Below are 13,867 nucleotides of genomic sequence, written 5' to 3' on the forward strand. Positions count from 1 at the left end.
TGAATGAAACGAGTGGTGTGATTGGTCGGAAAATATTCGAGTTTCCGGGGGAAATAGGTACGACGGAAGTCGTATCGCCCCTATAAACATTCTCTGCTTTAGGTCGTGACCAGGCTTTTCTCTTCGCAGATGAGTAAGGCTGAGAACGAGGCTACGAGCCACTGCACCGTGGGATCCAGCGTATCCCTGTTTCGCTCCATGACGATCGTTCACTTTCCGTGAGCAACACTGTCGTACTACCAAGTATAAATTAGGCTTTACTCTAAATACATCATATTCCTTCTAAACCACTGTTTCTCAGTGCAGGGTCCTGTAACTCTGAGAGTTTGCAAAGCGGAGCCTTTGACGGCTCCATTTGGTGCCATGTGTACACACCGTTAAATAAACAGTGAGGATTTTACAGTGTAGATTGATGGTCTAAGTAGTAGTTTAATCCAGTGATTCTCAACCGTTCTTTTTCGGACCCGCAGTTTGAAATGCATCCACAGGCCCTCATTTGATAGTTTAGGTTTTTTTTTCCTCTGGGAAGGGAACCCAATCGACCCTTGTATAATCCTCAGTTAATTTAACACTGAGGATTTTGCGAGGTCTGAGCTGCCCCCCCCCCCCCCCCCCTCGAACCTCACATTGAGAAACAGTGTTCTAAAACATTTTCCACGGCTAGCTTTGGATCAACGTGGGTCCGTTACATTGTTGCCAGCGTATAATCCATGGTTCCCCCTTGATCACATAATGAACCTCATCCCTTATGGCAGTGGTCCGATACTCATAAGACACCACGGACCACCATTTGATGATGCCATCTCTGAGACTGGGACCCCCCCATTCTATACACTGTAAAATGTGACCTCTACAAGTGTTCATTTAACGAGTGTACAAATGGAACCAAACAGACCTGTTTGGCTCCGTTTGTGCACTCTCAGAGTTACAGACCCGTAAAGGGTCCATTTTGGTTCCTAACCATCGATCATTTAGCATGGGGAACCCACTTCGAGAACCACTGTCTTATGGTGCAGCGATTAAACCTCCCCCACCCTAACCCCCACAGCACCCTTTGTTTTCCATGTCATCACCTCCCCACCCCGCCCAATCCGTCCGCCTGTCCGCCGCGGTCATTTGAGGAGGGAGATGTCGTCGGCGAAGTCGCCGTGCGGGCGCAGGCAGCGGGCGAAGCGCCACTGGCACACCATGAGGCAGAGCGGCAGCATGAACAGGGCGCAGATGCCCGCCATGATGTAGGCGATGGTCATCAGCGTGGACTCGTCCGTCTGCGGGATGTTGTAGCCGCAGTCCTCCAGGTCCACGCCGCCGTGGAACGGGCCCTCCACCGAGGCCGTGCGGAACTCGTCGTGCACTGGAGAGAGAGAGAGGGGGGAGGGTTACATAGACAGCAGCAGTGTTAAAGGACGACTTCACCACTTTTCAACATATCTTCATATAATAGGTCCTCACTAATGCTCATGATAAAATGGTACAATTTTTTTCTAATCACTCTGTGTCTCAGAGGAGGGCTGTGGACAGTTCAGAAACCCGTCTACCAGTGACATCATCGATGGGGAATCCAAGCTAATAGAAACTGCAGGCTTTGTATTCCTGGAAAGTTGCAATGCAATAATAGATCCCATTGTTCTCGCCTTAATAGAAATCTGAATTAAAAAATTGTAATCTTTTTGGGAAAACAAATCCTGCCTAACGATGATGTCACTGGTAGACGGGTTTCTGGACTGTCCACAGCCCTCCTATGAGACAGAGACCAAGTAGAAAAAAAATGTATAATTTTATCATGAGCATTAGTGAGGACCTATTATATGAAGATAGGTTGAAAAGTGGTGAAGTCGTCCTTTAACACATTGAGTGCCAGGTAGGGTTGGGTACCGAAATTCGGTTCCAAGTAGGAACCGAATAAGAAATGGTGGTTACCGGGTACCCATCAAAAATATTTAATTTCGGTTCTGCATATCGGTTCCTAAAACCCGCTAAAAGCCGTTCAAACAAAGGCGTTTAGAAGTCCTACACAAACAGCACAATCTGATCAACAATCACAAATCCGGCTAAACACCGTTGTAGGGAGAAGTATAGATCAGTCGGTAACTTAATTACTCTGTCGGTAACACACCGTCGTATGGAGGAAAGCTGCTGCTGTCAGAGCCCAGCTGATATTCCTTTGACCTCTTATTTTTGTACCATTTTGGAACAAAGCCTCATTTTGAAGACAAAGCCTCATGTAGGCCGGCCCTCTGGGTCTGGCAAAAAATAGCAGATCTACAAGCTCATAGCGCGGCATGAGCTTGTAGATCTGCTATATTTGAAAAATCGTGCAAATCTTTTAATATATATATATATATATATATATATATATATATATATATATAATATATATATATTGCGAACATTTTTAACTCTGTTACAACTTCTGGGGGCGGGGGGGTGGGGGGGTCCCTGGAACAAAACATTTTGAGATGGGGGGTCCACGGCCAAATACATATAATTTTTGAGAACCACTCATATTAACATACATTTTTTTAAACGTATGGATTTAGAAGACATTTGTAGAACCCCCCAGAAGCCAAGATTTGAGTTACAAATGATCGCTTTAAAAATATATATTCAAAGATTTGCACACATTTTCCACGTTTTTTCCAAAAAACAGCGGCTTAACAAATGGCTTAACTCCATTCTTTACTCCATTACAAGTAAAAGTAGCTCAGTCAAAATGTTACTCAAGTAAGAGTAAAAAAGTAATTGCTTTTAAATATACTTAAGTACTCAAAAGTATATGCTTTTAAAAATACTTTAAGTACAAGTAAAAGTAAAAGTACATGCTTTTAAAAAATACTTAAAGCACAAGCAAAAGTAAAAGCGGAAGTAAACGGAAGCCAGAAACACGACGCATTTTAGGGATAAAAAAAAAAAGAAACAGCCAACATAAAAGTACTCAGTTCTTTACAGCCTTCCTAGAAATGTACTTGAGTAAAAGCAAAACATTTGTCTTGGAAATATACTCAAGTAAGAGTAATAAGTATCAAAAAAAAAAACATTTACTCTGTTACTGCTCACCCACCGTGACAGGTGCTGACGGCGAAGCCGATGCGTTTCCTGTGGCGGTCGAAGAGCACGTAAAAGCCCTCCATGATGACGGCGCCCATGACGGTCCCGGTGCTGGACTGGGACACGGCGAACTTGTAGCAGTCCTCCTGGGCCGAGGCCACGTCTTCTACGGGACGCAGGTACTGCTGCATGGGGGGGGACAGACAGGGGGACAGACAGGGGGGACAGACAGGGGGGTTAGAACTGAGAGGCCACGTCCTCTACGGCACGGGTTCCCTACCACCGGTCCGGGACATGTACCACCGGTGAAAAAAACAAAAATACAACAATAAATCGCTGGCACTGGTGAGTACATTATGATATTAAACTCTGGCATGGAATGTGTTAACCCATTGAGACCTGAAGCCGATTCTACAGTACATGTCTCCTAAATCTCAACAGTTTTCTGAAAAACGTATGTTTTCTATATCAGTGGTGCTCAATCTTTTTCATGTCAAGGACCCCCAAAATGATATGTTTTTGGCATCGGACCCCCATGAAAATATTTCGTTCCAGGGACCCCCCAGAAGCACAGATTTGAGTTAAACAGGTTCGGTTTAAAAACATATATATTCAAAGATTTGCACACATTTTCACGATTTTTCAAAAATAGCAGATCTACAAGCACCGAGTTCCGCGCTATGAGCTTGTATATCTGCTATTTTTGAATAGCCCAAAGTGTAAAATAATGCTTTTTAGCTCAAATCTAAAAATGACAAAGTTCCAGGTCTTAATGGGTTAACTCCGCTACTACGACCTCGGCCAGGCAAGGAGCTCTATACTGCAGTGTCAAGGGCAATGAACCACTTCTATTCTGCACTGCAGTACAGCATGTACTATGTATATGAGCAAATAGAGTACATAGCTCCGGGCAGTGGTGGAAAGTAACTAAGTACATTTACTTAAGTACTGTGCTTAAGTACAATTTTGAGTTATTTGTACTTTACTGGAATTATTTCCAATTTCCAATACTTTTTCTTCTACTCCACTACATCTCGGAGGCAAATATTGTACTTTTACGTCACTAAAATTACTTGAAAACTTTAGTTACTCGTTACTTTGCAGATATAAATTATTACTTAAATTATTACGGGTCTGTAACTCTGACAGTGTACAAATGGAACCAAATGGACCCTTATGGGTCTCTAACTCAGAGAGTGTACAAATGGAACCAAATGGACCCGTTAGGGTCCATTTGGTTCGATTTGTACACTCTCTGAGTTAAATTAACATAGATTTTTACAATATAAAGTGGGGTCCCAGAGATATAAATGCCATTAAATGGGGGTCTGTAGCCCTAATGCATGTCAAACTGGGGGTCCTTGAAATTAAAATGGCTGAAAACCACTGCTAGAGCCATAAAAATCTTCTCTTATGGGGGTCCCTGGCTTATCTTTTTTTTTTCATAACAACTTACCGTGGGTGCCAGCATTCTCCCCATTGACTGCGCTTTGCTGTTTAAAGCTTCCGCGTGCGTTACAAGCAAATCCACGCCAAAAAAAGCATCGATTCATGTTCTGCCATGAGCCTGGCTACAGCCTGGAACCATAACATTCCCCTCGCGGGTTACAACGGGGGGGGATCGCGCATCGCGCATGACCGGTTTTCCCCACAGGAAACAGATTCGGAGATATAGGAGTTTCAAAGTAGGAAATAGACAGGAAGCGGATGGGGAAAAAAAAAATGTTTCCGGTGAGCGATCTGGCACTTCCTTCGCAGGATTACAATGGGTGCTCCCAGAGCTGCTCTAGAAAAACGAAAAAAACAAAAAGACTAAACTCACGGTTCAGACCGTGTTCGGCACCGAAGCGGCGGAAGCGCCACTATGTAAACACACGGTTCAGACCGTGTTCGGCACCCGATGTGTTCATTGGAAACAACACCGCAAGGACTTTCATGAACGGACCTGTTAAAGGAATTATCCTTATCCTTATAGCTCGGGGTAAATGTAAGTGTACCTGAGGCAGGATGGAGATCCTGAAGGACTGGTTGCGGTTCTCGCTCATCAGGTAGAGGGAGATGACGGGGAAGATGTGCCACGGCGTGGTGCCAGCCTGCCAGCAAACCAGCTGCTCCCCCAGCCAGAACCCTGAGGGGAACTGCTCCGTCTGTGACAGGACCACACACACACACACACACACACACACACACACACACACACACACACACACACACACACACACACACACACACACACACACACACACACACACACACACACACACACACACACACACACACACACACACACACACACACACACTTATGAGGACATCAACACTTTAGGACAGCCATGTTATGAATGCCATTAAAAAATATATATATTTTGCCATTTTTAACCGTAAGCCTAAAGCCGGAAAACAGCAGATCTACAAGCCCACAACGCGTCGCAGCGCGACGCGTTGTGAGCTTATAGATCAGCTGTTTTTCGGTGCATGATGCTGGCGCGCGACTAAGTATAAATCATGTTTAACGCTAATTCCAATCCCTAAAGCTAACCTCTAAAGGTCTAATCCTAACCTGAATGTTTTTCTGTTTGTAAACGTATCTCTAAAAAGCGTTTTTTTTAACTATAAAACAACAATTTGTCTTGTGAGGACCAGGAAAACGGTCCTCACAATGTATATTTCTTCAAATTCCACTATACTTGGTCCTCGCAAGTATAGTAATACACGCACGCACGCGCACACACACACACACACACACACACACACACACACACACACACACACACACACACACACACACACACACACACACACACACACACACACACACACACACACACACACACACACACACACACACACACACACACACACACACACACAGAGTGATGGCTTCTGTACAAAACACTACAGCTAAAAAAATGATCTAATGATCAGACAGCCGTAGCTGAGTGCCCATGAGCAAGACACTTAACCCCTAACTGCCCCCTGGGTGCAGTATTAACCCATTAAGACTGGCAAAGCATCTGTCATTTTCGTCATTTTAACCATTATCTTATACTTTGGCTATTCAAAAATAGCAGATCTACAAGCACTGCACTCTGTGCCGCGCTATGAGCTTGTATAGCTGCTGTTTTTGAATAGCCAAAGAAATCTCAAAATTACCCGGTCTTAATGGGTTAACCAAATGAACATCTAGCTAGCACATCTATAAGCTCAGTGCATAACTGTAGCCGCTGGTTTTGAATTACATTTAAAACTATATTATTTCCACCATCTGTTGACATGCATTCTATTAACCTACCTTTCTTAATTTCTATAAATCAAGGCATTCCTTCCTTGAAAAAACACCAAAACTACATAAAAACAAAACATAAAAAGTCAATTTCTAACTAAAACAATGTACTTATGAACTAAAATTCATCTAACATCAAACTAAGAATCTATATTTTATCATGCTGGTCGGAGCGCCTCTGTAAACGAGACGTCATTAGAATAGCATACAAAAAGACCCCCAAAAGAGAGAGAGACAGGGGAGAGCGATGAAGACTCACCGAGGAGGCGGCCTCGATGGCCTTGACGGCAGCCTGGAACACTTTCCTGGGCAGACGTAGGTTGGTGGTCCCACTGTCCACGATGCTCTTATCATAGTTATACTGTAAACAATAACACATGTTTATTACTGTTATCACACTTGTTCTTTCACAGCTTGATTCCTGCCAAGTAATATGGTCGAATGCCACAAAGAAAGACTTAAGCGAAGTCCAATTAGTGCTGAACGAGGCAGCACGGCTTGCTCTCCATTGTCCTTTCAGAGCTAACATCAACACCATGCACTTCCATTTAGAATGGCTAAAGGTTCAAGACAAAATGACTGCTGCACTGCTACTCTCAACATGGAAGGTTTTACAATCCAAAACCCCATCATTTCGGTACAGTCAAGTGTCAAGTGGGCGTGCCATCAGATCAGGAAGCAGGCCGCGCTTTACCAAATGTAGTGGGCGGGATTTACATGTGTGCGGCTCGTTCCCCACTGGAAACAAATCGATTTTAACAATAGCGTCCTCGGAGCCGAAAGTTAGTAACATTTTAACTTGCTCTTTCGTCATAGAAACAAGTGGGCTTATAACCAAAACGATCCATGTTTTTTGGGAGAAATGGTGTTCATGTTCCGTGGAGAAATATTGCTAGTGGGAATGAAAACATAGTCGCACCACCGGAAGTGAAAGGCTTAAGGCAGACCAAAACCCCGGTTTCCCTGAGCATCGGTCCTCCGTACAGCTCCCCCCAGAGTCAAATGAACAAGTTGAAAACAGCAGAGGGTGCTGTTTTTCCTTTTTATTTGACGATGGGTTCCCAGATTGCCAGACAGCTAACACAAGGCCGGTTTTCACTTCACAACACACAAATGATTTAAAGGGCACAGTAGAATACAGAGAAATGGAAACATGGAACTCTTTACCACTGTTAATGGACCAAAGTGACACAGAAATCACTATTAAAAAGCTAGTAAAGAGACACCTGGGAAAATATTTTTTTGTAGGATGTTCTAGGTTGTTTTTAATGCAATTTAATTAGTCTTATATGTGTTCTAAAGTTTAATGTATTGTTTTTCTGTCTTTTTAAATGTATGTTTTAAATGTATGTAATGTTTTTATATGTGGACCCCAGGAAGACTAGCGGTGCTTTAGGGCACAGCTAATGGGAATCAGTATAAATACACAACAATCACTGTCCACAATGCTCTTCTCATAGTTATACTGTAAAAAATAACACATGTGTTACTGTTATCACTGTCCACGATGCTCTTATCATAATTATAGTGGATGTAGACACAACAATACGTACGATTTACAGTTACAATTTAGGCATTTAGCAGGCACTCTTACCCAGAGCCACTTACAAGTGTTTATTGAACTCTAGTCAATAAACAACAAGGTGAATAAATCACATAAAGTGCAGAGAGAACGGTGTAGTGCCTCAGTGAAACTAGGATTCCAGGTAAACAATGACCCTAGCATCTGTGTCATTTTAAGATTTCTTTGGCTACTCAGAAATAGCAGATCTACAAGCTCATAGCGCGGCACGGAGTACCGTGCTATGAGCTTGTAGATCGGCTATTCTTTTTATTTTTATTGTGAACATTTTGTGCAAATATTTGAATATATATTTTTTTTAAGGGAACATTTTTTTACTCAAATCTTTGCTTCTGGGGGTCCCTATTACAAAATATTTTGAGATGGGGGGGGGATCCGTGCCCAAATACATATAATTTTGGGAAAAGGTCTGAGAACCAGATATAGAAACATACGTCTAAAAAAAAAAAACTGTAGGATTTAGAAGACACTTGTAGAATCCCCCAGAAGCAAAGATTTGAGTAAAAAATGGTCACTTTAAAAAAAATTTATATTTATTTTTGAATAGCCAAAGACATCTAAAAAAGGTCACAGATTAAATGGGTCTAAAATGGGTTAGCATAACGTGGTTGAGAAAAACAAATATAAGAATTAAAAAAACATAAATAAAGAGAAAAAGGAAAGGAAAATAAAAGGAAAAAGGAAGGAACGAGATGGTTACCTCTTTACAGTCCATGTTGAGGTCCTGTCCGTTGACCTCGATGCGCACAATGATGACCTCATAGTACCACTCCCTGCGAATGGGCGTGTACCAAAGCTCTCCCACGTAGAGTGACGGGTCCACTCCTCCAATGATCTGAGAGCACAGGGAAGGAGGGGGCTGATGATGAACAAATACTGACACAAGTGACGATAACAACAACAAGCTGGGGGAGTGGTTACATTATGATGAGTATGATTGAGTTGATTATGATTACAAAACATACATTACTCACTTCAGCCTACATTTCGGCCATTCGAAAAATAGCCGATCTACAAGCTCACAATGCGTCGTGATGTGACGCATTGAGAGCTTGTATATCTGCTATTTTCAAAAGATTTGAATACATTCGAAAACTTGAAATGGGACATTCTGCATAGTGAGTACTTTTGATAGCAATACTTTTGTACTTTTACTCAAGTCAATTTTTTATTCCAGATTTTTAGTTGTAACAGAGTATTTTTATATTTAAGTATTGATACTTTTACTTAATCAAAAAAATGCTTTTTCCACCACTGCTAAGGACCCTGTCAGCTCTTTCCTATAGTGTTGTCACCTGCAAGCCCCAAGTCAAACTGAACCACCCATCCTTGTAGCATGCCTGCATTTTAACCAGGTGGGATAAACCAAGCATCATGAAAGTAATTTGTATCAATTATCTCAAACAAGGCAAACCAAGGCCCATGAGTTAAACTACAATTCCATAAATGCTTCTTCCACTTATTTTCAATATACACAATTCTATGCATATTTCAGACGCCAAACACATCCAATAGAAATGCAAAATGACAGGAACAAACACCCCTCCTCTACAGTGCTTGGCACCTTCCAATCAACAGGATTGCCAGCACTGCAGAGGAGAGACAGCTGAAGTGACCACCGTTACCACCTTGTTTAAAACCCTATTAAATAAACAGCAATGCCTTAAAACATTCAAAATGAAATACAGAGGATGATAAGACACCATGCCACACAAATGTCCACAAACAAACCACACTTCCAAGCCGGCCGGCCATGTCAATATGTAATTGGGAAGCATCATTGTAGTTAAAGGTAGGGTAAGTGATTTTCTTTGCTTAGAATAAGTGTTAAATAGCTCTATATTCTGATAGTACTCATTGCTATGGAGTGTTTGTTCAGTAAAAGGAGTCTCCTTGTCTCTCCAGCTCTTTATAAAACAGAAAATGCATTTTCGTTTCAGTTTCAGTTTAATTTCCAATTTTATCCAATCAGGATAGAGAACTCAATCAGGATATAGATTAAACAAGTGAAATTGGAAGTGATGACACTAAGAAATGAGCAGGCAAAATTGGAACTGGATCACTATACAAATTAAGCTTAAAAATGGGTACTTTCTCCTGATTGGCTGAGATTTTTACACCTACCGGGAAATAAAATCTGTTTATTAAAGAGCTGGAGAGACAGGGAGACTCCTGTTACTGAACAAACACTCTATAGCAATGATTACTATCACAATATAGTGCTTTAACCTTTTAACAAAATACTTTTTGTTTTAACCAAAAAATATCACTTACCCTACCTTTAAGAGTGTGTGTGTGTGTGTGTGTGTGTGTGTGTGTGTGTGTGTGTGTGTGTGTGTGTGTGTGTGTGTGTGTGTGTGTGTGTGTGTGTGTGTGCGTGCGTGCGTGCGTGCGTGCGTGCGTGCGTGCGTGCGTGCGTGCGTGCGTGCGTGCGTGCATGTGAGTGTGTAGGCACGTGCACACATAGACATGAAAGGGGGCTCGAGCCCCTAGCTGCCCTTTTACCCGTTGGTAAAAAAGTGTTCTCTCCAGACTAGGGTTTTCTTTTTTTCATAATCTATTACCCCCAAAAAATAAATTTCATTTACCCCTAGAAGCCTAACGGTAAGGCCGACGGAAATGTCAGTGTATGTGTTGGATGCAGCTCAAAGTGAACTTTACTCAGGTATCTAGTTTGTCGCCGTCCGACCTTCCTATCCCGTGTTATTAAACAAAATCTGGCGACAATGGCCAAAACTCAATCGAAAATCTGCGATCGAAAACCGGCGAAAGTGGACGTTTCCAAGAAGTTTTGGCCATTATCTCTGGAAGAGAAGTTCCAATCTGCTCAGTTCAAAGCTTGTTGGATGCGTGACTTTGAGGACATTAAAGCGGAATTTTGGACTAAGGTTTTCTTACCTTTTCTATGACGTTATGATATCTTAGGATGAATAGTACAGTAGAAAAATGTCATAACTCCATCCCGGGTACGCCACAGCTTAAAACATGCGCGGATAGGCCTTGCGCTAGGTCGCGTATTTTAATAGCTTTTTTTTTTTTTAGATCTGACAAAAAATAAAATAATAATAAGTCTCGCTAGACGAGATCGAAATCTCGAGATTTCGATCTCGTCTAGCGTTCAACTGTTTATAAACACACAGGGGATCTGTGTAAGACGCCCAGCGAAGACCGTTTCGATCTGCGATCCGCCATCTTGAAGCTACAGCGGTTTATGTTAAACAGCGATCAGCGATGAGAAAAACAACAACCGAGAAAATGGAGATTTAGTTTCCGCTTTTAGAGTGGAGGCGGATGGGCTCGAAAATCTCTGGATACGGATAATTCCGTTTCCGGTGGTGCTACAATGAAATGTGTCGTGGCAAACGAGAAACTTTGACTGGCACGCTGCGCAATTATTTAGGTTTGCGTAGAACTACGCGATTGGCACTCAATGTGTTAAGCATGCAATGACACATTTTCAGGTTATTTTGGTTTTTGGGCCTAAAAGTATGGTAATTGTTCGTGCTCTTTTGAAATTCCAGCCCCTGCCTCTCCAAATCCCTCTGCACGTCCCTGTGTGTGTGTGCATTGTCCCTGTTAGTCTATAGGCCACGGGCTGCCTTTTAGCACAACTTGTGACTGTACCACCTGCTCTGTCAACTTCAATCAATCAATCAGTGGTGTCTCACCATGCTGCCCCCCACAGTGGCGCTGCCCAGAGAGTAGTTCTGGCTGAAGCCCGCTCCACACAGCTGCAGAGAGAACAGGTTGGGCACCGTGGTCTGACGCACCAGAGAGTCAAAGAACGGCTCCAAGTTCTCATCAGGCTGGAGAGAGAGAGAGAGAGAGAGAGAGAGAGAGAGAGAGAGAGAGAGCGAGAGAGAGAGAGAGAGAGAGAGAGAGAGAGAGAGAGAGAGAGAGACAGGTTTTAATGAATACATACTGACACAACTCTGACACTACAGACAGACAGACAGACAGACAGACAGACAGACAGACAGACAGACAGACAGACAGACAGAGACAGACAGACAGACAGACAGACAGACAGACAGACAGACAGACAGACAGACAGACAGACAGACAGACAGACAGACACAGACAGAGAGACAGAGAGACAGAGAGACAGAGAGACAGAGACAGACAGAGACATGACACGCTGCAAGCTTGTATATCTGCTATTTTTTAATATACAACATGGATAAAGGGGTTTAAATGATTGTGATGCTGTATTAAAACATTTAGCTGGGGACCCCCTGGAACCCCCTCAAGGACCCCTGAGGGTCCCCGGCAACCACTTTGAGAACCAATGATTTCACTCAGTGCTTCTCACAAAATCTTTTCAGGTCGGGGGTCTGCTCTGCGGCATCAATGTGGGGGGTCCTAGACATGAAGAGGTTTTGGGGGTAACCAGTGCTCTCTCTAACCCGTGCTATCTCTGCGTAGGCCAGGCCCAGGATGCCCTCCCAGTTGGAGCCGTTGATGAAGAAGCGGTCGGACTGGGTGATGGCGGCGATGTTGGCGCGCAGCGTGCTGTTGGGCCCGTGGGGCACAGACACCAGGTCCGTGCCCAGCTCCCCTTCCCAACGGCCCTGTGTGTACGGCACGTACACGCTCCTACCCAGGTCCCTGTACGAGTTAGAACTGAGGAGAGGAGAGGGGAGGAGAGAGCAGATGGAAGGTCTTAATTACTTAAATTATTACTTGTAATTATATACTGTATAATATACAACTCATTATGTTCACTGTACGAGCAAAAACAGGGACGAGATCAGGATTCCATTCATAAATGTAAGTTTCCGCATCCTGGTGCTTCATTCACTCTTTCGGGAATAAACGGCTTTGCACAACATTGTTAACTAGAAAGTACTGTTCCTGAAGAAACAGTGTGGGATCGCTAAGAATGTTGATAGTGTCACACTAGAAAGAACTGTTCCTGATTAATTCTGTCTTACCTATTTATATTACATATTGTGATGTCACGTGAAGCTTGACCAATCCGAAAACGGGCGGAATAATAACAATAACTAGTGAAGATAACATTAGTGTGATCGCTAAAGCGATCCCACAACTAAGATAACGATGTGGCCATCCACATTGATGAATTGTCTATTCTTCTATCCTGTACTATTCTATACCTGCATATTATTCTATGCATGTATATTTTCATCCACGCCTCTGGTTCCAGTGATCCAGCTGTATGACATGTCATTAAGTGATCGCGGAATTTGCCGGCGCTTTGAAATGATGATTCTGATCGAGGCCAACGGGTCGACCACTCCGTCCTCTCGTTTAATCCTCTCCTCCTCGCTAGGGGCGGGGCTAAGGCGGGAGTGGAGGACGCGAGGAGAGTGAGCGAGAGTGAGTTTGGGGTATCGGAATTCAGCTTCAGCCCCTAACTGCACTCCATGCCCCTCTGTGGGCAGCATTGAGCTGAAACCAAATGTCCCCCATGGGAGCAAGTAGGTCTATATATATACAGTATATGTAGTTTTCTTTTTCCAGGAGTCTGTCCAGAGCTACAGTAGGAATCTGCATTGTGTGCTGTTTTATTTTGTTTCACTTTGTTGTGATAAATACTAGATTGTGCCGTTTGTTTTCCTGCTATTCAGATGATGTCTGTTTGACGTTTCAAAGTTTATTAAATGACCACCGGTCTACTCAGGAACGATACGAGTTGTAAATGCACGGACCACCCAGTTATACAATATATGTTTAACCCGTTGAAAGAATACCTGTTTTACTCATCTGTCTGTCTGTGTTCCTTATAAGCTCATTGTGATTTTAGACTGTTTATTTTCTTGTATTTTTCGAGCGGTGTAGTCGCTCCTATAAGTGGGTTTGGGACCCATCCGTGGCGAAAGTTTTTCTTTCCGTCGTGAAAATGTGTCTTTCGCTGTACTGTGATTGGCTGATTGGTATTCAGACCCTTTGCTCAGTACTGTGACAGTACTGTGAACTCATAAATAGCACATG

At 43.0% G+C, this 13,867-nt stretch overlaps 1 protein-coding gene across 1 annotated transcript; it reads right to left on the minus strand.

The window, feature by feature from the left end:
* Window positions 1-1,112: 1,112 nt before the first annotated feature.
* Window positions 1,113-11,633, minus strand: bace1 (beta-secretase 1; the record flags this gene model as incomplete). Its single annotated transcript, XM_084064353.1, has 6 exons — window positions 11,581-11,633; window positions 8,613-8,747; window positions 6,590-6,691; window positions 5,046-5,195; window positions 3,062-3,233; window positions 1,113-1,354 (listed from the first exon to the last, which is right to left on the minus strand). The coding sequence occupies exons 1-6, from the start codon at window positions 11,581-11,583 to the stop codon at window positions 1,113-1,115; spliced, it is 804 nt and encodes a 267-aa protein (XP_083920479.1). The 5' UTR covers window positions 11,584-11,633.
* Window positions 11,634-13,867: the final 2,234 nt, after the last annotated feature.

The sequence above is a fragment of the Gymnoscopelus microlampas genome (genome assembly GCF_963454915.1).
Source record: "Gymnoscopelus microlampas genome assembly, chromosome: 8".
NCBI lineage: Eukaryota > Metazoa > Chordata > Actinopteri > Myctophiformes > Myctophidae > Gymnoscopelus > Gymnoscopelus microlampas.